General features: G+C 37.1%; 1 protein-coding gene across 21 annotated transcripts in view; it reads right to left on the reverse strand.

Moving 5' to 3' along the window:
- Positions 1–24540, reverse strand: part of FAM172A (family with sequence similarity 172 member A) — a 546681-nt gene that overhangs the window by 483609 nt on the left and 38532 nt on the right. For 13 of the 21 annotated variants that reach the window (XR_005211300.1, XR_005211303.1, XR_005211304.1 and 10 more), the window contains one exon: positions 10697–10820. The exons of 2 other annotated variants lie outside the window; for them this stretch is intronic. Coding sequence is in view for 14 of the 19 variants with exons in the window: in XM_037800716.1 (XP_037656644.1) it covers positions 10697–10802 (106 nt within the window). In the remaining 5 variants the exon portion in view is untranslated. Of the gene's footprint in view, positions 1–60; positions 148–10696; positions 10821–12184; positions 12384–24540 lie in introns of all 21 variants that reach the window. 6 more of the 21 variants (XM_037800725.1, XM_037800711.1, XM_037800727.1 and 3 more) reach the window with 4 other exon arrangements.

Here is a 24540-nt window from a genome sequence, read left to right on the forward strand (position 1 = left end):
CAACAGGTATTTAATGACATCTTTTAGGTTCATATTGTAGGATGAGGCAAAAGTTCTCACCACATGTCATCATAAAGTTGTATCCAAACTAAGAAAAATAAAGTTAACTCCAAATTTATTCAATTCCAAAGAGAAGTGAAATCATTCCTGTCAAAGCAACAAAAATATTTCAGGTTTTAAGTTTCTTTGTTCAGTACTTACCAAGTCAACTCTTCAAACTGCTATATCAAGAATTTAGAAACAAATTTTTAAATTGGAAAAAAAAAATTAGAGACAAGAGAAAGTTAACTGCTTCTAAGCAATAAAGAGGCCTAATGTTGCTAAAATAAGGGTTTTCAGGAAATCAGATGCCTTCACTTCAAAGATCCACAGTCCAAACTTAGAAACCTTTTAACCAGACACACAGAAACTATCAAATACATAAAACAGATGTTATGTCTAATAGCTGTTTTTTCTTTCAATCAGCTCAGATCATATAATACCACCTTACAGATATATATAACTTCAAAGATTTCAAAGCACTTTCCCACCACTACCTCATTTGATCATCACTGTTTTTCAGACAAGGAAATAAGCTCAAAGAGGCAAAACGGTTTGTCCAAAATCATAGTTTAGTAGTAAGTGGGATTAATAAAATTAGCATACTTCCTAATCCCTAACTCAGAGCTTTCAAAGTCACCAGATTTATTATATATGCCACACCAACTCTGTAACATTCTGTCCCCTCTTCCCTTCCCCAACTTATGAATACACAGTTATGAATACAAAAATGTACTTTTGCTTTAGTGTTGCAACTAAATAAAAGGACATTCCTCAAAATTTTCTGTCAACTAGAGAACCTGATAAAGAATTTTTCAACAGCTCTGAGAAAGCATGTAGAAACTGTCAGAAATATTTTTTTTCTTTTTTGCTTCGTAAAAAAGGAAATTAGTACTGGAGGACTTCCGGAAGATGGCGGTTAGGAGAGACGGGGCAAAAAACACCTCCATGAAAAATACTAGATAAAAGCCAGAAAGTAACCCAGAGTATCAGTTCCAGCGATGCACCAGCTGGACAAGGTCTGCTAAATCCACAGGAACCGTGTACCTGGTGAAACCCAGAGTCTGCACTGTGAAATGAGTACACCTGCAGAATATCCGGCAGCCACACTGCGCTGTGTGGAAACCGTGGGTTGGCGTTTGGAGTCAGACTAGTCCCTCTTTAAAAAACCCAAAAGTGGCTGCGGATAGGGCAGCGAGAACTGCACAGTGAAGAGCAGCAGGAACTGGCTGTGGGTACGCCTCAATATCTGGAGTGCATGATAGCCTTTTGGGCACCCGCTGATAATGATCTCGGAGCAAGGAAGGCAGAGGTTAGCCAAAAGGGGAAAAAATCATGCCCCTTGCAGCCATCTTCCCGGTGGGCTGGGAGTGCTCCTGCCCAGCAACAGCACCACAGCCCACAGCCATGCCAAAAAATCCAGTGTGACCGGAAGTGTTTCCAGCATCACACGCACACACCACAATATTGGGCATGGGCAATAGCCTTTCATGCACCCACAGCTAATTGTCCCGTAGCTGGGAAGGTGGAGCTGTGTGAAAAGGGGAAAATTACCACGCCCCATTCAGCCTGGAATGCCCCTACATGGTCCAGTGGCCCAGAACTTCCCTTGGTGGACAGCGCCCACTTTGTGATGTAGCACAGCCTTCCCTCAGCAGAGGCCCTAGGAGGGAATGGCTTGGAAGACGGGACCCACTTGCAAGTCCCAGGGACCATACGTCAATACCAAGGACTTGTGGGTCAGTGGCAGAGACAATCTGTGGTGAGACTGAACTGAAGGTTTACACTCTTGCAACAGCCTTAAACCTCCAGGAACACCTGGGAGGTTTGATTATTAAAGCCGCCCTCCCTCCCTAACTGCTCAGACACACACCCCACATTCAGGGTGGACAGCGCCAAAGACACACCCAAACTTGGTGCACCAATTGGACCCCCACCAGAATCAGATGCCCACACACCACAAAGACAAAGTGGGGGAGAACTGGCTTGAGGAGAATAGCTGGCTCACGGATGCAACCTACTGGTTAGTTAGAGAAAGTGTACACCACCAAGCTGCACATCTGACAAATTAGAAATAAGCCTTCGAATTAGTCTACATATTCTGAAAGAACCCTATCAAGTTAAGCAAATGCCAAGATGCAAAAAACAACAAAAAATTGTAAAACATGTGAAACAGCCAGACAATATGGATACCCAAACCCAAACACACAAAACAAAAGATCAGAGGAGATGCAGTACTTGGAGCAATTAATCAAAAAACTAAAGACAAACAAGAGCATGGCATAAGATAGAAAGGCCATGAAGAATACCTTAGAAGAGCATAAAGAAGAAATTGCAAGAGTAAATAAAAAAATAGATGCTCTTATGGAAATAAAAGAAACTTTCGAACAAATTGAAAAGATTCTGGATACTCATAGTACAAGATTAGAGGAAGCCGAACAACAAATCAGGGACGTGGAGGACAACACAATGGAAAATGAAAGAATGAAAGAAAGAATGGGGAAAAAACCCAAAAAAATCGAAATGGACATCAGGGATATCATAGATAAAATAAAACATCCAAATATAAGACTCATTGGTGTCCCAGAAGGAGAAGAGAAGGGTAAAGGTCTAGAAAGACTATTCAAAGATATTGTTGGGGAACACTTCCCAAACTTTCTACACAACATAAATACACAAAGCATAAATGCCCAGCGAGCTCCAAATAGAATGAATCTAAATAAACCCACTCTAAGACATATTCTGATCAGACTGTCAAATACTGAAGAGAAGGAACAAGTTTTGAAAGCAGCAAGAGAAGAGCAATTCACAACATACAAAGGAAACAATATAAGACTAAGTAGTGACTACTCAGCAGCCACCATGGAGGCAAGAAGGCAGTGGCATGACATATTTAAAATTCTGAGAGAGAAAAACTGTCAACCAAGAATTCTTTATCCAGCAAAGCTCTCCTTCAAATTTGAGGGAGAGCTTAAATTTTTCACAGACAAACAAATGCTAAGAGATTTTGCTAATAAAAGACCTGCCCTACTTGAGATTCTAAAGGGAGCCCTACCAATAGAGAAAAAAAGAAAGGAGAGAGAGACGGAGAAAGGTTCAGTATTAAAGAGATTCAATATTGGTTCATTAAACAGCAATAAGAGAGAGAGGAAAAAATATATCTGACAAACATAAACCAAAGGATAGGATGGCTAATTCAAGAAATGCCTTCACAGCAATAATGCTGAATGTAAATGGATTAAAATCCCCAAGTAAAAGAAACAGATTGGCAGAATGCATCAAAAAATATGAACCATCAATATGCTACATACAAGAGACTCATCTTAGACACAAGGACACAAAGAAACTGAAATTGAAAGGATGGAAAAAAACATTTCAGGCAAGCTACAGCCAAAAGAAAGCAGGAGCAGTAATATTAATCTCAGATAAAATAGACTTTAAATGCAAGGATGCTATGAGAGACAAAGAAGGCCACTACATACTAATAAAAGGGGCAATTAAGCAAGAAGAATTAACAATCATAAATGTTTATGCACCCAATCAAGGTGCCATAAAATACATGAGACAAACACTGGCAAAACTGAAGGAAGCAATTGATGTTTCTGCAATAGTTGTGGGAGACTTCAACACATCAGTCTCTCCTATAGATAGGTCAACCAGACAGCAGACCAATAAGGAAACTGAAAACCTAAACAATCTGATAAATGAATTGGATTTAACAGACATATATAGAACATTACATCCCAAATCACCAGGATACGCATTCTTCTCTAGTGCTCACAGAAATTTCTCTAGAATAGACCATATGCTGGGACATAAAAAAAGTCTCAATAAATTTAAAAAAATTGAAATTATTCAAAGCACATTCTCTGACCACAGTGGAATACAATTAGTAGTCAATAACCATCAGAGACTTAGAAAATTCACAAATACCTGGAGGTTAAACAACACACTCCTAAACAATCAGTGCGTTAAAGAAGAAATAGCAAGAGAAATTGCTAAATATATAGAAATGAATGAAAATGAGAACACAATATATAAAAACTTACGAGATGCAGCAAAAGCAGTGCTGAGGGGAAATTTTATAGCACGAAAAGCATACATCAAAAAGGAAGAAAGAGCTAAAATCACAGAACTAATGAAGCAACTGAAGAAGCTAGAAAATGAACAGCAAACTAATCCGTGAAATAACACACATTAAAGCAGAAATAAATGACAAAGAGAACAAAAAACAAGAGAGAGAACAAACAACACCAAGACTTGTTTCTTTGAGAAGATCAACAAGATTGACAAGCCCTTAGCTAGACTGACAAAATCAAAGGGAGAAGACCCATATAAACAAAATGTTGAATGAGAAAGGTGACATTACTGCGGATCCTGGAGAAATTAAAAAAATTATAAGAGGATACTATGAACAACTGTATGGCAACCAACTGGATAATGTAGAGGAAATGGACAATTTCCTGGAAACATATGAACAACCTAGACTGACCAGAGAAGAAACAGAAGATCTCAACCAACCCATCACAAGCAAAGAGATCCAATCAGTCATCAAAAAACTTCCCACAAATAAATGCCCAGGGCCAAACGGCTTCACAGGGGAATTCTACCAAAGTTTCCAAAAGAACTGACACCAATCTTACTTAAACTCTTTCAAAACATTATGAAGCTAATGTCAATCTAATACCAAAACCAGGCAAAGATGCCACAAAAAAGGAAAACTACAAGACAATCTCCCTAGTGAATACAGATGCAAAAATCCTCAGCAAAATACTTGCAAATCAAATCCAAAGACATATTAAAAAAATCATACACCATGACCAAGTAGGGTTCATTCCAGGCATGCAAGGATGGTTCAACATAAGAAAATCAATCAATGTAATACAATACATTAACAAATCAAAAGAGAAAAATCAAATGATCATCTCAGTAGATGCTGAAAAAGTATTCGGCAAAATGCAACATCTCTTTTTGATAAAAGCATTTCAAAGGATAGGAATTGAAGGAAACTTCCTCAACATGATAAACAGCATATATGAAAAACCCACAGCCAGCATAGTACTCAATGGTGAGAGACTGAAAGCCTTCCCTCTAAGATCAGGAATGAGACAAGGATGCCCACTGTCACCACTGTTATTCAACATTGTGCTAGAAGTGCTAGCCAGGGCAATCCGGCAAGATAAAGAAATAAAAGGCATCCAATTTGGAAACGAAGAAGTAAAACTGTCATTATTTGCAAATGATATGCTCTTATATCTGGAAAACCTTGAGAAATCGACCATACAGTTACTGGAGTTAATAAACAAATTTAGCAAAGTAGCAGGATGCAAGATTAATGCACATAAGTCAGTAATGCTTCTATACGCTAGAAATGACCTAACTGAAGAGACACTCAAAAAAACAATACCATTTTCAATAGCAACTAAAAAAATCAAGTATCTAGGAATAAACTTAACCAAAGATGTAAAAGACCTATACAAAGAAAACTACATACCTCTACTAAAAGAAATAGAAAGGGACCTTAAAAATGGAAAAATATTCCATGTTCATGGATAGGAAGGCTAAATGTCATTAAGATGTCAATTCTACCCAAACTCATCTACAGATTCAATGCAATCCCAATCAAAATTCCAACAACCTACTTTGTAGACGTGGAAAGGCTAGTTGTCAAATTTATTTGGAAAGGGAAGATACCTCGAATTCCTCAAAACAGTCTAAAAAAGAAAAACGAAGTGCGAGGACTTACCTTCCCTGACTTTGAAGCTTAACGTAAAGCCACACAGTAGTCAAAACAGCATGGTACTGGCACAAAGACAGATATATCGATCAATGGAATCAAATTGAGAATTCGGAGATAGACCCCCAGATCTATGGCCAACTGATCTTTGATAGGTCCCCAAAGCCACTGAACTGGGACATACCAGTCTTTTCAACAAACGGGGCTGGGAGAGTTGGATATCCATATCCAAAAGAATGAAAGAGGACCCCTACCTCACACCCTACACAAAAATTAACTCAAAGTGGATCAAAGACCTCAATATAAAAGACAGTACCATAAAACTCCTAGAATATAACTTAGGGAGACATCTTCAAGACCTTGTATTAGGAGATCACTTCCTAGACCTTACACCCAAAGCACAAGCAACAAAGGAAAAAACAGATAAATGGGAACTCCTCAAGCTTAGAAGTTTCTGTACCTCAAAGGAATTTGTCAAAAAGGTGAAGAGGCAGCCAACTCAATGGGAAAAAATTTTCGGAAACCATGTATCTGACAAAAGACTGATATCTTGCATATATAAAGAAATCCTACAACTCAATGACAATAGTACAGACAGCCCAATTATAAAATGGGCAAAAGATATGAAGAGACATTTCTCTTAAGGGGAAATACAAATGGCCAAGAAACACATGAAAAAATATTCAGCTTCACTAGCTATTAGAGAGATGCAAATTAAGACCACAATGAGATACCATCTCACAGCATTTAGAATGCTTGCCGTTAAACAAACAGGAAACTCCAAATGCTGGAGAGGATGTGGAGGAATTGGAACTCTTATTTATTGTTGGTGGGACTGAATAATGGTTCAGCCATCTGGAAGACAGTGTGACAGTACCTTAGGAAACTAGATATAGAGCTATCCTTCGATCCAGCAATTGCACTTCTCGGTACATACCCCGAAGATCTGAAAGCAGTGACGCGAACAGATATCTGCACACCAATGTTCATAGCAGCATTATTCACAGTTGCCAACAGATGGAAACAACCCAAATGTCCTTCAACAGATGAGTGGATAAATAAAATGTGGTATATACACACAAGGGAATACTATGCAGCAGTAAGAAGGAACGATGTCGTGAAACATATGACAACTTGGATGAACCTTGAAGACATAATGCTGAGCGAAATAAGCCAGGCACAAAAAGAGAAATATTATATGCTACCACTAATGTGAAAATTGCTGGGGGAGAATACAGGGGTGTTGGGCTTCCCGCCCTCAGTGGTTGCTGATGTGCTCACAGACATTGGGGACTGGTGGTTTGATGGGCTGAGCCCTCAATCACGGGACTTGCTCTTGGGAAGACTGTTACTGCAAAGGAGAGGTTAGGCCTGCTTATAACTGTGCCTAAGTGTCTCCTCCTGAATGCCTCTTTGTTGCTCAGATGTGGCTGTCTCTCTCTAGCTAAGCCAACTTGACAGATGAAATTACTGCCCTCCCCTCTACGTGGGATCTGACACCCAGGGGTGTAAATACCCCTGGCAATGTGAAATATGATTCCTGGGGAGGAATCTGGACCTGGCATCATGGAATGGAGAACATCTTCTTGACCAAAAGGAGGATATGAAATGAAATGAAATAAGTTTCAGTGGCTGAGAGATTTCAAAAGGAGCCTAGAGGTCACTCTGGTGGGCACTCTCACACACAATATAGATAACCCTTTTCAGGTTCTAACGAATTGGAATAGCTAGCAGTAAATACCTGAAACTATCAAACTACAACCCAGAACCCCTGAATCTTGACGACGATTGTATAAAAATGTAGCTTATGAGGGGTGTCAGTGGGATTGGGAAAGCCATGTGAATCACACTCCCCTTTGTCCAGTGTATGGTTGGATGAGTAGAAAAACAGGGGCAAAAAAAAAAAAAAGTACCCAGTGTTCTTTTTACTTTAATTGTTCTTTTCCACTTTAATTTTTTTTCTTATTACTTTTGTGTGTGTGGTAATGAAAATATGAAAATGTTCAAAAATTAATTTTGGTGCTGGACACACAACTATATGGTGGCACTGTGAACAACTGAATGTATGCTTTTATGGCTGCATGGTATGTGAATATATCTCAATAAAATTGAAAAAACACAGACTGCTATATAAATGCATTCCTGTTCTAGGGATAAAGCTTTATTCAGTTTGTCAGTTTGTTCTAAAATATACTTTACTATGCATTTGTCATTTTATTTTCTAATATTTCTAGTTTGACTCCTTCATTAATCTTTATAACCCATGTGTACGAAGCATTATTATTTCTATTATACAGATGAAGAAAATGATTCAGATGAGTTAAGAAACTTGCCCATGTGTTTTAGTGTCCTAGGCTGCTTAAAGCAGATATCATGAAATGGTTTGGCTTGAACTATGGGAATTTATTAGTTCACAGTTTTGAGACCAAGAAAATGTCCAAATCAAGGCACCATCAAGGCAATACTTTCTTCTCAATAAACAGCTGCTGGCGATCATTTGCTCCTCTGCCACATGGCAAGACAATGGCAGCATCTGCTGGTGTCTGTCTCCTCTTCTGGATTCCGCTGATTTCAGCTTCTTGCTTCCATGGCGTTTTCTCTCTCTCTTTGTATTCATTCCATTTATAAAGGACTCAGACCCATCCTGAATGAGGTGGGTCACACCTTAATTGACATATTGTCATTAAAAGGCCTCTCTTACAATGGGTGTACACCCCCAAGAATGGATTAAATTTAAGAACATGTTTTTCTGGGGTGCATACATAACAGCTTGAAACCACCACAGCATGCTTACACAGTTGGTATGTTGAAAAACCTGAGCTTAAATCTAGGTCTTTCTACCTCTAGAACCTAACTATACTCTTTTAATTTCACTGTACCATCTCTAAAATCCAGAAAATCAATCTCAACTCTCACACACTGCTTGTAGAAGTCTAAACCGGAACCACAAATTGGTAGATCAAATTTTTACATTATCAAGTACGGTTGAAGACGTACAAAGTCTGTGACCCAGCAAGTCTATCTATGTGGAAACCCTCACAGATTCCTTGCCCTTTCTCCTAAATCATCAATTTTTCTGAGCTTGCTAGATCAATCCCATCAGCATATCACATGCATTAAAACTTTCTAAGGGTTTGTCAATAGCCATCTTCAAGTCCTCTCCCATTCTCTTTGCAGTCCTCCAATTAGGCTCTCATTTAGATTAAGTCACTGAAACAGTTCTTTGTGAAGGTCACCAATGACCTCCACATTGTCAAATTCAAAAGTAAATTTTCTTCATCTTACCTGACACATCAACAGCATAGGGTTTAATTAATTACTCCTATTTGCTACATTTGGCATTTAGGATCTCTCTCTCTCTTGCTCCTGGTTCTCAGTAGCTTAGCTGAAACTCATTTTCAGGCACTTCTGCTGCCTAAAGGTTGAGGTCTAACCTTTTTAGCTACACTGACATCTCAGGTGATCTCAATTAGTACCATAACTTTAAATACTATCCCTATGGTAATGATTTCGCAAATGTTTATCTCCAGCCCAAACTCTTTCCCAGACTCTAGACTCAACTTCTCCACTTTGATGTTTAAGTGGTATCTCAATTTACTATGTCCAAAACCTAACTTGCTTTCTACCACTACCAGCCCAACTTGCTTTTCTAATTAATGGCACCCATCTTATAGCTATTTAGGTCAAGAATCTTTAGAGTTATATTTTCTTCTCTAACACCTCATGTCTAATCCTCAGCAAATCATATCATCCCTTCCTTCAAAATATACCCAGAATCTCTCCAATCCTTATCAGCTCCTCGGCTACAAAGCTTAATCCAAGGCTTCATCACCTCTAACATCTGTGAGGAGATTTGGTCTGGAAAATCTGAAAAAAGCAACTCTCTTAGTCATCTTCCATTTTTGCAGGGAACTGCTAGTTTTACCATCACCTTGATTGATCTTTATCTCCAAATGAAGGAAAAGGTAAGGCAAATTGAGCTAAGGAATTGGCTGCTTTATCCTATATCTGCCTTAGGTTTTCATGAAAAAGAGATAAAAGAAGGTAGTAGAAGAGATTCTTGATGTATCTTTATTATCCAGCCTGGCACAAGGGTAGGACAGCATCTAGGGAATCAGAGAAAACTCCCTAGCCAAGATCATATGGTACATATTCAATTAGGGGATCTCCTACAAAGTACACCTTGGAATTTGAAGACCAGATAGACTCTACATTGAATCAAGGAAACGAGAATCCTGTCATCTGGCATAGTCAGCATCTCAACATTTCAAAAACCAGTAAGACATTTTTACAGCACTGAAAAAAGTAACTCAGACTTTACAGGTTACTTAGATAATGTGATCTTGGACAAGTCACTAGACAGTGACATTGAATTATATAATAATTAAGAAATCTTACAGCTCAACAATGGATACTTCTTCTAGGACTGAAATTACTTTATATAACAGATTCAAAAAAGAAATCTAGAACTCGAAATTCCCTAAGAACATCTAAGGCAGATTCTTTCTGTTGATATGGAGGACCTGATAAAATATCCTAAGTTCCAAAGACAGAATTCAGGGATAGGCAGATATTATCTTACCCCAGTTTGAGATCTCAATCAGCAAAGAAATGGTATAGCCACTAGTCTTTATTCAAGAAACCTATAGTGTTAGCTTTAACACTAAATATAAGAACTTGAATAAGAAGAATATTAAGAATACTTACACTGGTAAAATTACATGATTCTGTGATTTATTTGATGAGTACATATTATATCTAAGACACTAAGATAGTTGCTGTGAGGGCTGCAAATAATTGCAAATAGCTTAAGTACTGATACTCTTATTTTAGAATTGTAATGAATGAGGGTCAACTAAATATTCCTATACCTTCATTAGGCAGACAAAAATATCCTGAAAAAGCAAATTAAGTATGTACCTTTCAGTGCTGTAGTCTTTTCTTTTTCATCTGGACCTCCCTGCTGGATTTGTGCCATGCTTATCCAAACTGGCAACAAAATTAAAGAGCTCAAGGAAATAGACATCAATCTTCAGAAGACAGTCTAGAATGAATGAAAGCAATAAATTAAGCTCTACCCAAATCCTACCTACTTCACAAGAACTTCCTAGATCCTCTCAGTCAGGATTAATCTCTCTACCCTGATTTTGTACTGTACTTTGTTGATGTCTATACCATAGTACTCATCATAGTCTGCCTTACATTATAGATATTTATGTATCTGTCTGGGTCAGCTAACAGACTGCAAGCCAGGAATTGAAGTATCAAGTTTTTGTCATCTTTGTATCTCTCATGTCACCAAATACAATATTGTTTACATACAGATACCCAATGTTTGCTGAATTGAACTTTGCTAAATTTTCTATTTAGTTTTAGTTCTCTGTCACCTATCATTAAAAAAAATATATATCTCTGGGTAGTTTCAAAAAAAACCTAAATTTCTTTTAAAATAAACTGCTGGCATATGTTATTAACAAGATGAGAATGTCTCCCTCTTAGAGCATGCTGAAAGTCAGAAGGACAAACTTCATAAAATACCTACAGTGTAATTCAAAATGCAACTTTAAGGGAAAAATTAGTCCTTTTAAAAATGAATCTATGTCAAATTCAGTGTTTGAAAGCCACAATCTATAGCTATAACTTGCACTCTCGTAAGTAATCATAATATAAATTTATGATTTATTAAAATCTAATTCTCTGCACTTTGGCCAAAGGAAAGGCATTAAAACTATAAATAGATGGTTTTCCCCAGGGTGCCCACAACCATAAAAGCAAACCACTATTCCTACAGTTTACAAAAAAAGAAAGAAACCGCAACACACAATGGAGAAAATTAAACTAATTGAATCAATTAATCTGTAACCGTTAATAAAATTACATAAAACTACATTCATGATAATAAAACAAGATTGAATATTTCTCTGAATAACCCAATTAATTTGCTACCCACAAAGCAAACTTGCTACCCACAAAGCAAACTTCAGTTTCCATTCAGAGGTACATTTTATAATTATCTTTAAAAACTGAGGCATTTTCATAATCAGCAGAATACTTTACCAAAAAAAAAAAAAAAACAACTAATAATAAAAGGAATATTTTTAAACTATAAATACTCCCAATGCTGCTCTTACCATAACTCCAACGGCAGGTGGTGTGATACAAGAGGAAGAGCCCTCTGGCTCCACCAATAAATAACCATGTGCCCTTGATGAATTATTTAACTTCTCTGTGCCTCATTTTTCACATTTGTAAAATGGGAATGATAATCCTGCTTCCCTCACAGTGAGGATGAAAGGAGATAGCAAATGTAAAGTATTTGGTATATAGAGTGCCTGATCCATATATAAGTGCTCAACATATGTTAGCTTATATTCTTTTTAAATTGTATATAATTTAACTGCAACTTACTTCATAATAGCTTACCACTTCATAATAGCTCTAAGGCCTGGGGGCAAATCGCTGAATATCCAAAATCTTCAGTTTCTCATGTATAAGAGGTAGATTATATCTCATTATGACAACTGTGAAAATTATTATAGAAGGTGTGTAGAGCTGATCATTGCTATCATTAGCAATATTATTGCTATTCAATGGTGTGTGAGGTTTCCTAAAAGAAATAATGAGGATATGATTCTATTTTTGATTGGGAAAGCATTTTCACTTAGTAACGGAAGTAGCTATTTTTCTTCTGTGAATAGGTAACTCAAAACTCTGTAAATTCTACATGAATAAAATGTGTCTATATTCCTTCAAGAAATATATCATAGTCCATAGAGTAGGCAATGTGCAAGACAACAGGGGTGCCATGGAGACTAAAACAAACATGGTCACCACTCTCGTGGGGCCTTACTTTCTATCTGCCAAACAAACTGCCAAATAGCCACAGATAAAATGTACAAAACCTGGACTGATAATTGCACTGTTCTTATAATGAAGCAATATTTGCAAGGGATAGCTGTTTACATTCAGGAATTAGTCTTATCGTCAAGTCCTTACGAGTCTGTGCACAAGTTTCACCAGCAACCCCTCATTACATACTAACACACAGCAAAAATTAAAGAGAGCTGTTCATAATGAGAGATTCCACAGTGTCATTTTCTAACAGCTCCACCACTAAATTATTCATCCACAGGGGACTTCTACCATTTTTTACTCTAAACTTCTGTCAATTCAGTTTTTCTTCTAAATGGAAACTACAAGGTTATTTTTTCAATGGCTCCAAATTGTCTGATTCCTAAACAAAAGATTTATACAATTATTTCATTGTTACTGCTTTGTTTAACAAAGGTAAACTTCCAAAGAATTTACATTTCAAAGAATCATTTTCAAGACTCCCAAGATCAAATATCAATTAATTTTATTTATTATTATTTTATATGAGGCAACCTAAAAATACACATAGCTATTCTCTGGAGTGATAACATAAGTTAGGTGATTACTAACTACTCTCTGTGACCCTAAACCTTATAGTAGTAGATGCAAAGCAGGTAAGCATGAAGCAAAAGCAATTTGTCTGTTGCTCTCTTATTCACTGCGTTAGATTTTTTACCCTCTTGAGTTATTTTCCATGGCTGCAGCACAGCTGGTGAAGCTAAATCAGGAACATTATAAATTCTCAATTTAGTTTTCCTAATAAAAATTCAGACTTATAACCTGCATGACCACAGATAAACACTACTGAAAATGCAGCCAGCAAGCCGTTTGATACATTTGATATATATTAATATGTGCACTCGACATAGTTTATTTGGCATTATCTGATGGAGGTTAGGTTATAGCGAATAAAGTGGTGGAAGGTTTTTACTGATGTGAATTGGGACACAGTTGACATGTTGTATACTTCATGATAACCACTGCTGTTTAAATAAGGTTTCCTAGAAATGGTTACAGTATAAACTAGATTCAAAACATCTCAGTTCACAATTTCATTCTGTGAACTACGCAAAGCAATTATCATATCTTCTTTCCTTCTATGATTCCAACAGAGAATCCACTATGTATAAATAAAGCTATAAATAACTTGTCACGTGTAATCTTTATCCAGTCAGCATTTCAAAACATGAAACAGTAGACTATTTCTTAGTTGCCCCGTTTGCTCAAAATATGGCATGAGCACTTAAGAAATGTACAGAAAGATACACAGAAGCCTAATTTTCTATACTGTTTGTTTGTAGGCAGGTACTAAACAGGAACTTGATATACATGATTTTACAACAGAAGGCTTTTCCACTTCACATTCTGAAAAGCAACCGTGAAAGTACAAAACATATCACAGATGTATAATGGGGTTAATTCCCTGGGGCTCTTGGCACTGGACTGGTTCTAGTCCAGCCACAAAGGGTCTATGCTTACTAAGTCACGTTCTGGAAATCCAGCTCAAAATAGGCTACTAACAATCCACAGTATGGTCAGTGAATCCACATCAGAGATATGAAAGGAACAAAAGGACCTGCCCAAATTACATGTGTGGTGGTTTGAAGTTATATGTACCCCAAAAGACATTTCTTAAATTTAATCCATTTCTGAGGGTGTAAACCCATTGTAAGTCAGTTAAGGTATGCCCTAGCTCATTCAGGTTGGGTCTCAATCCTCTTATTGGAGTCCTTTATAAACTGAATGAGAGAGAGAGAGAGAAAGAAAGAAAGCCCTGTTAGCAAGAAGCTGAAATCAATGAAACCTGGAAGAGAAGAAAGAGACCAGCAGACACTGCCATTGTGACTTGCCATATGGCAGATGAGCCTAGGATCACCAGCAGGCAGTCCTTGGGAAGAAAGCATCACCTTGATAATGCTTGATTTGGACATTTGCAGAGCCTCAAAACTGTAAGCTTGTAAGCTAATAAATTCCTACTGTTTAAGCCAAAACATTTCAACTAAACACCATGTAAAAACTAAACTAAAACACCATAAACTTAAATACCGTGTAACAGAAGTTGCTCACAAGCAATAGTTCATAAAAATACTAGTCAGGCTATAGTGAGAAAAATGTGTGTGTGTGTTTTTTTTTTGTTTTTTTTTTTTTTTGTGGCAAGGGGAGGGTGTATATGTACAGATAATATCTAGGCACTGAGGTAGTTTGAAGATTTTTGTACCCCAGAAAAGATCATGATCTTTTAATCTATCCTATGGGTACAGGCTTACTGTAGGTGGACCTTTTGATTAGGCTATTTCAATTGAGACACGTAACCCACCTCATTCAAGGTGGGTCTTAATTCTCTCACTGGAGTCCTTTATAAGAGGATAAAAGAGAAAAAGTCCCCACACAGAAGCTAAGAGAGCCAGAAGCTAAAAGAAAGAAACACAGAGAAGCTCAGTAAAGAAGCCATTGAAGCCAGAAGTCAAAGGCAACAAAATCCAGGAGAGAAGGACCAGCAGATGTCGCCATGTGCCTGACAATGTGACATAGGGGCTGAGGATCACTGGTAGTCTGTCTTCAGGGAGAAGGTATTGTCCTGTGGATGCCTTAATTTGGACATTTTTTATGGCTCAGAGCTCTATAAACTTGTTGGCTAATAAATTCCCATTGTAAAAGCCAATCCATTTCTGGTAAATTGCATTCTGGCAGTTTACCAAACCAAAACAGGCACTGAGAGAGAGACTGGAGAAAGGGGGCATCAGACTGGAGCAGACGTGGAAGACAAAGTCCCAGGTAACAGTAGTGTTTCTGTACACCAGTAATGAGCAACCTGAGGAGGAAATCAAGAAAAAAAATTCCATTTACAATAGCAACCAAGAGAATCAAGTATTTAGGAATAAACTTAACCAAGGTCACAAAAGACCTATATACAGAAAACTACAAGAAACTGCTAAAAGAAATCAAACAGGATCTAAAAAAATGGAAGCACATACCTTGTTCATGGATTGGAAGACTAAATATAGTTAAGATGGCAAGTCTACCTAAATTTATTTATACATTCAATGCAATAGCAATTAAAATCCCAACAACTTTCTTTGCAGAAACAGAAAAACCAATAACCAAATTTATTTGGAAGGGCAGCGTGCCCCAAATAGCCAAAAATATCTTGAGAAAGAGGAATGAAGTGGGAGGTCTCACACTACCTGACTTTAAAGCACATTAAAAAGCTACAGTGGTCAAAACAGCATGGTATGGGCATAAAGATAGAGATACTGACCACTGGAATCAAATTCAGTGTTCAGAAACAGACCCATTCATCTATGGACAACTGATCTTTGATAAGGCAGTCAAGCCATCGCAATTGGGACAGAGCAGCATCTTCAATAAATAGTGTTTGGAGAACTGGATCTCCATATCCAAAAGAATAAGAGAATTCCTTTCTCATACCTTATACAAAATTAACTCAAAATGGATCAAAGACCTAAACATTAGAGCTAAGACCATAAAACTTTTAGAGGAAAATGTAGGGAAATATCATAAAGATCTTGTGATAGAAGGTGGTTTCCTAGACCTTACACTGAAAGCACAAGCAATGAAAGAAGAAACAGATAAATGTGACCTCCTCAAAATTAAACACTTTTGTACATCAAAGGACCTTGTCAGAAAAGTAAAAAGGCAGCCTACGTAATGGAAGACAATTTTAGAAACCATATATCAGATAAGGTTTTAATATCCAGAATATTTAGAATATATAAAGAGATCCTAGAACTCAACAACAAAAAGACAACCCAATTTAAAAAATGGCCAAAAGACATGGGCAGGTCCAATTCTGAAGGGGAAATACAAATGGCTCAAAAGCATCTGAAAAGATGCTCAATTTCACTGGCTATTAGGGAAATACAAAAATTAAATCAAAACCACAGTGAGATATCATCTCACACGTACTAACTAGAATGGCCATTATCAAAAAAAAAAAAGAAAAAAAGAAAAAAAAGAAACCCACAAAAAATTACAAGTGCTGGAGTGGATGTGGAGAAAGAGGCATACTTATTCACTGTGGGCAGCAATGTAGAAAGGTGCAGCCACTCTGGAAGATAGTGTGGCAGTTTCTCAGGAAACCAAGTATAGAATAGTCATATGATCCAGCAATTCTATTACTAGGTATATACTCAAAGGAACTGAAAGCTAAGACACGAATGGATGCTATAAACCAATGTTTATAGCAGCATTATTCCCTACTGCCAAGAGATGGAAACAGCCCAAATGTCCATCAACAGATAAGTGGATAAACAAACTGTGGTATATATATATATGATAGAGTAATACACAGCTATAAGACAGAATAAAGTCACAGAGCATACAACAACGTGCATGAACCTTGAGGATGTTATACTGAGCGAAATTAGTCTAAAACAAAAGGGCAACCACTGTCTGGTCTCACTAATATGAACAAACATTAATGAGCAAACTTTGAGAGTTTAATCTGAGAACACAGGTTATCAGGAGATAGAGGACAGAGATCAGGCATTTGATTATGAAGGAGTATAGAATGTTTAGCAGGACTGAATATATAAATCCAGAAATGGACAGCACAATACTGTGTGATAGTAGCACAATACTGGAAGCACATTGAACAATGATGACTGTGAGTACAGTTGAAATAAGAAGTCTAGGGACATGTATGACACCAGAAGGAAAGACTGAAGATAAAGGCTAGAACTGTATAACTTAGTGAAATCTAGAGTGGTCAATGATGGTGTTAAATGTACAAATACAAAAATGTTTTTACACGTGGGAGAACAAATGAATGCCAACTTTGCAAGGTGTTGAAAATGCAATGATATTGGGGAAAAAAATACAATCAAGGAAAACTAAAGTACATAGTTAAGTATCATTGTAAAATGCTTCTGTTAAGTGTAACAAAGGCAACATACCAAAGCTAAATGTCTATAAGAGGGGTATAAGGGAGGGGTATGGGATTCTTGATGATGGTGATATTGTCTGACCTTTTTATTTTATATTATTTTATCTTATTTCATTTTTTCTTTTATCCTTTTTATTATTCTTATTTTAATTTTTTTGAGTAATAAATGTATTCAAGGGCTGATTGTGGTGATAAACTCACAACTATATGATGATACTCCGAACAACTGATTGTACACCATGGATGATTGTATGGTGTGTGAATATATCTCTATAAAATTGCAGGGGAAAAAATAGATATAACTGCTAGAAAAATGTAGAGAGAGGGAGGTACCTATTCACTGTTGCTGAGGAAGAATGGTACAGTCCATCCGGAGGGCAGTGTGGCGGTTCCACAAGAAGCTAAGTATGGGATTGCCATAAGATCCTGCAACCTCATTATTGGGTATATACTTGAAAGAACTGAGAGTAGGGATACAAATGGACATTTGCATGCTGGTGTTTATGGTGTCAGTATTCATGATTTGCAATGTATAGGGGTGGCCTAAGGGTACATCAACTGATGAATAGAATGGTGAACTGTGATGTATGCATACAATAGAATATTGAGTATCTGCAAGAAAGAATGAAGTTGTAGACATGAATCTAGGTGAATGGATCTTGAGGACAGCATTTTGAGTGAAGTAAGCCAGAAACGAAAAGACAACCATAATGCCTCACTAATACGGACTAACTATAATGCATAAACTGTAAGAATTGAATCTTAGAGCACAGGTTATCAGGGTAAGGTTTATTGTAAAGGTCCCTAGATTGTAAGCTCTTACAGCAAGAACCGTCTATACCTGAGTTGTAATGGTTACCTCTAAATTCTGAGATGCTGAGCTCTTTGTGTATAACCTGGTCTGTCCCTAGAACTTCAAGTATCCGTGTGACACCTGACCCTCAGAGATAGTTTGGCAGCTGTGAATGTCAGTACAGAAACTGTTTTGAAAAGGCTGAAAAAGAGTTCAGAATTCAATTAGAGATACGAATGAAGTGGATCTGGTTAGGACTAAGGCAAGTCAGACTAAAGGGTAAAGGCAGATACTGACTGTGTTTTAAAACTTCAAATTTTGTGTGAGACCAAAGGAAGATATGTTTATTTGGTGTAAAATCTATATTTTCTGTAGCACATCAGGTAATTTAACTTGTATGGTCAGTTTACTCAAACACCCTAAATACACGGAACTTTGAATAGGGAGTGAGATCTAGTTGGTTTGTACAGGTTCGAGTGAAACCCCATACATCCCAAAGTAATTTGTGCAGAGAATAAAAATGTATTTGCAAAGCCCCTCTGAGGAACTGGTGGAAATATTAAACTTCCCCACCTGGGGAATTACTGATATTCTCACGAGCATTGGAGACTATAAATTTACAAGTGGACCCCCATCTTGGGGCTTGCCCTTATGAAGCTTCTTACTGAAAAGGAGATACTAGGCCTACTTATAATTGTGCCTAAGAGTCACTCCCAGAGGTGAAATCCCAACACATCCCAGAGTGATATGGGCAAAGTATAAGCGTATTTGCATGGCCCCCTGAGGAGCTGGGGAGAAATGCAGAAGTGTTTAACTCCCCACCTGGGCTATTGCTGATTTTCCTGCGAACACTGAGGAATGCCAATTTAGTAGGCAGAGCCCTCGATCTAGGGGCCTTCCCCTGTGAGGCTAGTTGCTTCAAGGGAGAGGCTAAGCTGCTTATAATTGTGCCTAGGAGCCCCCTCGCCCCCAGAGAGCCTCTTTGTTGCTCAGATGTGGCCCCCTCTCTCTTTAACCCCACTCAGCAAGTGAACTCACTGCCTCCCCCCTTAAGTGGGAAGTGATTCCCAGGGGTGTGAATCCCCCTGGCAAAGCAGGAAATGACTCCTGGAGATGAGCCTGGACCCAGCACTGTGGGATTGAGAGGATCTTCTTGATCAAAAGGGGAAAGAGAGATGAAGCAAAGTAGGGTTCCAGTGGCTGAGAGATTTCAAATGGAGTCGAGAGGTCACTCCGGAGGGTATTTCTATGAACCATATAGATATCACCTTTTAGTCTTGGTGTGTTGGAGTAGCTAGAGGAAAATGCCTGAAGGTGTCAAACTGCAGTCCAGTGGTCTTGATTCTTGAAGACGATTGTATAGCTATGTAGATTACATAGTGTGACTGTGTGACTGTGAAAACCTATGGTTTGCACTCCCTTTATCCAGTATTTGGACAGATGAGTGGGAAAATGGGGACAAAAATTAGATGAAGAATAGGATGGGATGGAGGGGATGGAAAGATTCAGGTGTTCTTTTTTGCTTCTATTTTTATTTTGGAGTAAGGAAAAGGTTCAAAAATTGATTCTGGTGATGAACGAACAACTGTATGCTGGTGCTGTGAATAACTGATTGTACACTGTGGATGACCGTAGGATGTGTGATTATATCTCAAACAGTATTTTAAAAAGTAAATGAACAATGGGGGGAGAGGGGATTGGGTTGTTTTGGATATTCTTTTTTAATTTTCAATTTTATTTTTTGGAGTAATGAAAATGTTCAAAGTTTGTGGTGATGAAAGCACAACTATATGATGATACTGTGAACAACTGATTGTAAACTTTGAATGATTGTATGTTGTGTGATTATATCTCAATAAAATTGCATTAAAAATAAAAAGAGTCACCCAAAAAGAACCTCTTGTTGCTCAGATGTGGCCTCTCTCTCTAAGCCAACTCAGCAGGTAAACTCACTGCCCTCTCCCCTACATGGAACCTCACTCCCAGAGGGGTAAATCTCCCTGGCAATGTGGGACACAACTCCCAGGGATGAATCTGGACCCAACATCAAGGGTTTGAGAGAGACTTCTTGACCCAAAGGGGAAAGAGACATGAAACAAAATAAAGTTTCAGTGGCTGAGAGATTTCAAATAGAATTGAGAGGTCATTCTAGAGGTTATTCTTATGTTATATAGAGATCCCTGTTTAGTTTTAGTGTATTAGAATAGCTAGAGGGAAATACCCGAAACTACTGAACTACAACCCAGTAGCTTTGATTTTTGAAGACAATTGTATAACTATGTAGCTTATACAGTATTACTGTATGATTGTGAAAACCTTGTGGTTTTTATACTCCCTTCATTCAATGTATGGACAGATGAGTAGAAAAATGGGGAAAAAAGTAAATGAATAAAGTGGGGTGGGGCTGGGATGTTTTGGGTGTTCTTCTTTACTTGTATTTTTATTGTTCTTTATTTTTTTATTTTATTTTATTTATTTATTTTGGAATAGTGAAAATGTTCAAAAATTGATTGTGGTGATGAATGCACAACTATGTGATGGTACTGTGAAAACTGATTGTACACTGTGGATGACTGTAGTATGTGTGAATATATCTCAATAAAACTGAACTTAAAAAAAAATCCTATGGGATTCAATGAAAACAATGCTGATAGGGAAATTTATAGTTCCAAACACCTACATTAAAAAGAAAGAGCTAAAACCAAAAACCTAACTGAACAACTGAAGAATATAGAGAAAGAGTAGAAAACTAACCCTAAAGCAAGTAGAAGAAATGAAATAACAAAGAGTAAAGCAGAAATAAATGAATTGGAGAACAAAAAAAAACAGTAGAGAGAATCAATAAAACCAAAAGTTGGTTCTTTGAGAAGATCAACAAGACTGAGAAACTTTTAGCTAGACCGACAAAATCATAAAGAAAGAAGATGCAAATAAATAAAATCAGAAATGGACCCCAAAGAAATTTTTAAAAAATCATAAGAAGATACCATGAACAACTGTATGCCAACAAACTAGACAACTTAAATGAAATGGACAACTTCTTAGAAACACATGAACAACCTATACTGACTCAAGAAAAAATAAGACCTCAACAAACCAATCGGAAGTAAAGAGAGTCAATCAGTCATGATGAGTGGATAAACAAAATGTGGTATAAACCTATGATGGAATATTATGCAGCAGTAAGAAAGAATGAGGTCCTGAAGCATGCGACAACAACCTTGAGGACATAATGCTGAGTGAAATAAGTCAGACACAAAAAGACAGATATTGTATGATTTCACTAATACGAACTAACTAGAATATGTAAATTCAGAGTCTTAAAATGTAGAATATAGGGCACCTAGAGACAGACAGAAGCTAGAGAAGGGGAAGCAGTTACCTAGTATGTACAGAATTTTTAATGAGGTTGAACTTAAATGTTTGGGAATGGATACAGGTGAGGGTATCTCGGTATTGGGATTATAAATAATAGTGTTTATTGTAGTTGAATTTGGTTGAAAAGGGTTCTTTAGAGTCATGAATGTCACTGATTGACACTACAAATATAAGTTCTTGCATGAACTAGTACAAATGTATGACACTTGTACAAGGAGTTAATAATAGAGTGGTATATGGGAGAAAATTATCTATTGCAAGCTACAGACTATAGTTAACAGTAATACCTTAATATTCTTTCATCAACAGTAACAGGTGTACCACACCAATACTAGGGGTCAATAATGGGGCAGGGGGTAAGGGATATGGGGTGTTTGGGGTTTTTTGTTTTTTGTTTTTTTATCTGGTATTTTTCTTTTTGGAGCAATGAAAATGGTCTAAAATTGAGTGTCATGATGACCGCACAACTAGGTGATGATACTGGGAGACACTGATTGTATACTTTGGATGGAATATATGTCACGTGAATATATCTCAATAAAATCTGCAGATATAAAAAAAAGATAAATGATGCAATTTATAAATGGGCAAAGGATGAAGAGATATTTCCCCAAAGAAGATAAACAAATGGCCAAAAGCACAAGAAAAGATGCTTGACATCATTAGTCATTAGGGAAATACAAATCAAACCACAAGGAAATACCACTTCTTACCCACTAGCATGATGATAACCAAAAAGAAAGGCAAAACAAGTGTTGGTGAGGATGTAGAGAAATTGCAACCTTCATACATTGTTGGTGGGAATGTGAAATGGTGCAGACGCTTTAGAAATCACTTTGGTAGAATTATTAAACATAGAGTTATCATATGTTGGGGATTGCATCATGCCCCCCATGAAAGTCATTATCAGATCCTAACCTCCAGGCCTATGGATGTGAAGCAAATATTATTTTTAAATATGATGTTAGTCAAGATGCGGCCAAACAGAGTAGGTGTGGGCCTTAATCCAACATATCTCAAGTCCTTATAAGCAGAGAAAATTCCAATGGCAGGAGTCAGGAGAAGACAGAGAGGTAGAGGGAGATCACCATGTGACAGAGGCAAAGATGCATCTATAAGCCAAGGAACCCCAAGGATTGCCAGCAAGCCAGCACCAAATGCTACAGACTCCAGGAGAAAGCATGCCCTGGTGACACTCTGCTGTTGAACTTGCTGTTGAAACAATAAATTCCTGTTGTTCCAGCCAACCCATTGTGTGGTACTTGTCATAGCAACCCTGGCAAACTAAGGTACCATATGACTCAGTAATTCCATTCCTAAGGATACAGTTCAAGAGAAATGAAAATATATGTCCACACAAAACCCTGTATACAGATGTTCAAAGAAGCATTATTCATAAAAGCCAAAAAGTAGAAACAACCCAAATGTCTATCAACTGATGACTGGATAAACAAAATATGGTACATATCCATATAATCAAATATTATTCACTAATAGGAATGAATTACTGAAATATACTACAACATGGAGAAACCTTGAAAACAGTATGCTAAGTGAAAGAAGCCAGTTACAAAAGGCAAAATATTGAGTCCATTTATATGAAACATACAGAACAGGCAAATTCAACAAACAGAAGGTAGATTAATAGTTGGCCAAGGATTGGGGGGAGGAAGGAATGAGGAGTGACTGTTAATGGGCATGTGGCTTCTTTTTGGGGTAATGACATGTTCTAAAATTAGACAGTGGTGATGATTGTAAAACTATGACTATACAAAAACCCACTGAATTGCACATTTAAAATATGCACTTAAAAGGGTAAATTTTATGGCATGTGAATTAATAAAGTTATTAAAAGAAAAAGACTGAATGCAGACAAGATGGATTTTGTTTTAGTTTCCCAGCTGCTAAAACAAATACCATACAATGGGTTGACTCAAACAATGGGAATTGATTGGCTCATGGCCTTGAGGCTATTAGTCCAAAACTGAGGTGTCAGTAAGATTATGCTTTCTCTCCCAAGACTGTGGCATTCCAGGACTGCTGCCAGGAATCCTTAGTCCTTGACTTTTTTTTCTTTTTTGCATTTTTTCTTTTTCTTTTTTTTTTAAACTTTATTGAAAAATTAAACAAACAAAAAAAACACAACATTTCAAACAAAACAAAGCAAAGGATTAAGAAAAATAAATAACCTAAAATAACTACTTTGCTTCCAACATGTTCCTACCATACCCGAAGAAAATTAACAAACCCTAACCTAACAATGTTGAATAAGAAAAACAAATAATCAAAAATAACTACATTGCTTCCAACATCTTCCTACCATACCCCAAGAAAATTAAAAAACCATAATCAAAGGCATAAGAGAAACCAAATAACCTAAAATAACTACATTGAAGCTAATTTTTTTAAATGCAACAGCTTTTTTTCTTACTTTATCAAAAAATTAAAAAAAAATTCAAACAAAACAAAACAAAGGAATAAGAAACACAGATAATCTAAAATAACTGCATTGCTTCCAATATGTCCCTACCATACCCCAAGAAAATTAACAAACCCTAATAAAACAAAGGAGTAAGAAAAACAAATAATCTAAAATAACTACATTGCTTCCAAGTCCTTAACTTTTCCATCACGTGACAAGGCAAATTGTGGCATCTTCTCCTTTGACTTCTGGGTTCCACTGACTTCCAGCTTCTGGGGAGCATCCTTTGGCTTCTCTCTGTGGCCTTCTCTATCTGGCCTACAACATTAGGATTAAGACCCATTCTGATTCAGCTGGGCCACACTTTAATTGAAGTAACCTCTACAAAAGGT

This window comes from Choloepus didactylus, chromosome 13 (genome assembly GCF_015220235.1).
Source record: "Choloepus didactylus isolate mChoDid1 chromosome 13, mChoDid1.pri, whole genome shotgun sequence".
NCBI classification, from domain to species: domain Eukaryota; kingdom Metazoa; phylum Chordata; class Mammalia; order Pilosa; family Megalonychidae; genus Choloepus; species Choloepus didactylus.